This window comes from Annulohypoxylon maeteangense (assembly GCF_022496945.1).
Source record: "Annulohypoxylon maeteangense strain CBS 123835 unplaced genomic scaffold GGS22scaffold_1, whole genome shotgun sequence".
Taxonomy (NCBI): domain Eukaryota; kingdom Fungi; phylum Ascomycota; class Sordariomycetes; order Xylariales; family Hypoxylaceae; genus Annulohypoxylon; species Annulohypoxylon maeteangense.
This window is the reverse complement of record NW_025953248.1, coordinates 301,962-303,933: the sequence shown is the minus strand read 5'-3', so window position 1 is coordinate 303,933 and position 1,972 is coordinate 301,962. Positions and strand designations below refer to the sequence as shown.

Here is a 1,972-nt window from a genome sequence, read left to right as displayed (position 1 = left end):
TTTCTTTCTACTCACCACTTACCTATCTTCTCTTGGTTCTCAACCCTCAACCCTAAGAAAGATAACATAACCTTGGAAGTTTTACTTCTTACCCTTCACCTAACAACATCTTGGCCTTACTAAAAGCAATCACATACTCTCAAGAACGCTTTGGCATATAGTCAAAAGGGACAACTATCCAGTTCCGTTTCCTTCCTTGTCAACCGGTTTACACTTCTGCAAATTATCGTCGCTCTTCAGAACGCCGCTCTACTTCGACGATACTTTTTACATCTCATCCATACCTAGGTACTTTCCCCGACCTATCTATTAAATATGCAGCAACAACACGAATTGGATTTATTTTTCTGGCCGGAACTACGGCGTCCAGAGAGAGATATCCTCGTCGCGATGGAGAAGCCGTGGGTCGCGAACATGGGTTCCTCAATGGCGGGTTGGATCTCAGAGCATCGGTAAGATAAACTTATCCTAAGTCATCTTGACTATTGCTTTAAGATTTACTAACTATAAGTAGCAACATGATTCGCTTTGATTGCCTCAGCCCTTTGGAGCTCTTACCTCCCGAGATTAAGCTCATGATCCTCAACTTCTGCGATCCTCAATCCGCTTTCAACGTTGCCTTCACGGGTCCGATCATGTATCGCTTTGTGAGGCTCAATGAGGCCCGGATCGGCAGACACATAGTCTGTCGAGATATCAGCCCTGATCTAAGATGTCTTGCTGCGGGGCGTTATTGGATAGACAAGTTCGGATACCCGGCCGCTCGTGGTGAAGCAGGCGAACGACGTACCAGCGGAAAGAACATATTCACCGAAACTTTCTTGATTCGCGGCTTAAACGACGACAGGGTCTTCGATATCATAAACCCGCATTCGTTTTATGGCAATTTCCAATTCTCGCTAGGAGTCGCCCGCACGATCATCTCTTTCCACGACAAAATCCGCTACTTCGCTTCAACCCTGGCAGAAAATGCTGTTAACAAGGGCCCCTTACCAACACGCCCGTTGAGCAACGGAGACCCAACAGCTCCCCACCATGTAACGCAAGTGTCACCCGGAGAGTTGCGTCGCTTCATCAAAGCGTTATACATATTCGATGTGGCAAGCGTCGTCCTCCCTTACGTGGAGTTTCTTGAGCCCTCCAATCCACAGTATGCAATATGGCACAACTTCTGGGAAAAGTTCTCCCCTTGGGAACAACAGCAAGTCCGATGTGTGCAACAAATGTTGGAGGACTGGGTTGATCACCGTAAGTTCAATATTTAACCATCAATACTACATGAAAGACTATGCTAACAATATTCTAGGTGTCGCACAGCAGGGCGGTTATACCATGAGCCTTACAGAGGGATTTATACAAGCGCAGTTCGTGATTGACAAGGGGGTACCGGGTCTATGGGAGCTCAGGACGGACAACGCTGGTCGTGTCGAGACTCAGATAAAGGACTTCCTTGATAATCGCATCTTCAACACCCTTCCCCCTAGAGGCGAAATCACGATGCGGGGCATGGACGAGTATTGGTTAGACAGAGACGAGGTTGTGGACGAAGTCAGCCTAGATGCCACGTATCTCCTCAACTTTTACGACGACGAGGACATCGGCCCCCGAGACTCCTGGATACACACGCTACTCGAGAACCGAATCTACCACCGAATTTTCAGGTCTGGATATTTCCAGCAGTTTTCATGCGAGTCTTGCATGACTAAGTGGGGGTACATTTTCTGGGACCGAAGCAAGTTGGAGTGGCATTCCTCGAACACCATGCCATCTGGAGAAGAGATGGTAAAGGTCGCCGTAGATGCAGTTCTACAGCATGATACATTCAGGCGCGCGGAGTGGGGACGCCAGAAGGGGGTTTGTACCAACTGCACATGGTCCACGAGGGTCAAGGCTGAGTCAGGAATATAATGGAGAATCTGAGTTTAGGTCTACGATGACGCTACTCTAGCCATAATTTCTGAGATATTGGCTA

The 1,972-nt window shown here is 48.1% G+C and overlaps 1 protein-coding gene across 1 annotated transcript; it reads left to right on the top strand.

Moving 5' to 3' along the window:
• Positions 1-315: 315 nt before the first annotated feature.
• GGS22DRAFT_182911 (uncharacterized protein) lies at positions 316-1,908 on the top strand (the record flags this gene model as incomplete). The annotated part of the gene is made up of 3 exons (XM_047964023.1): positions 316-452; positions 515-1,248; positions 1,307-1,908. The coding sequence occupies 3 exons, from the start codon at positions 316-318 to the stop codon at positions 1,906-1,908; spliced, it is 1,473 nt and encodes a 490-aa protein (XP_047823402.1).
• Between the last annotated feature and the right edge of the window lie 64 nt (positions 1,909-1,972).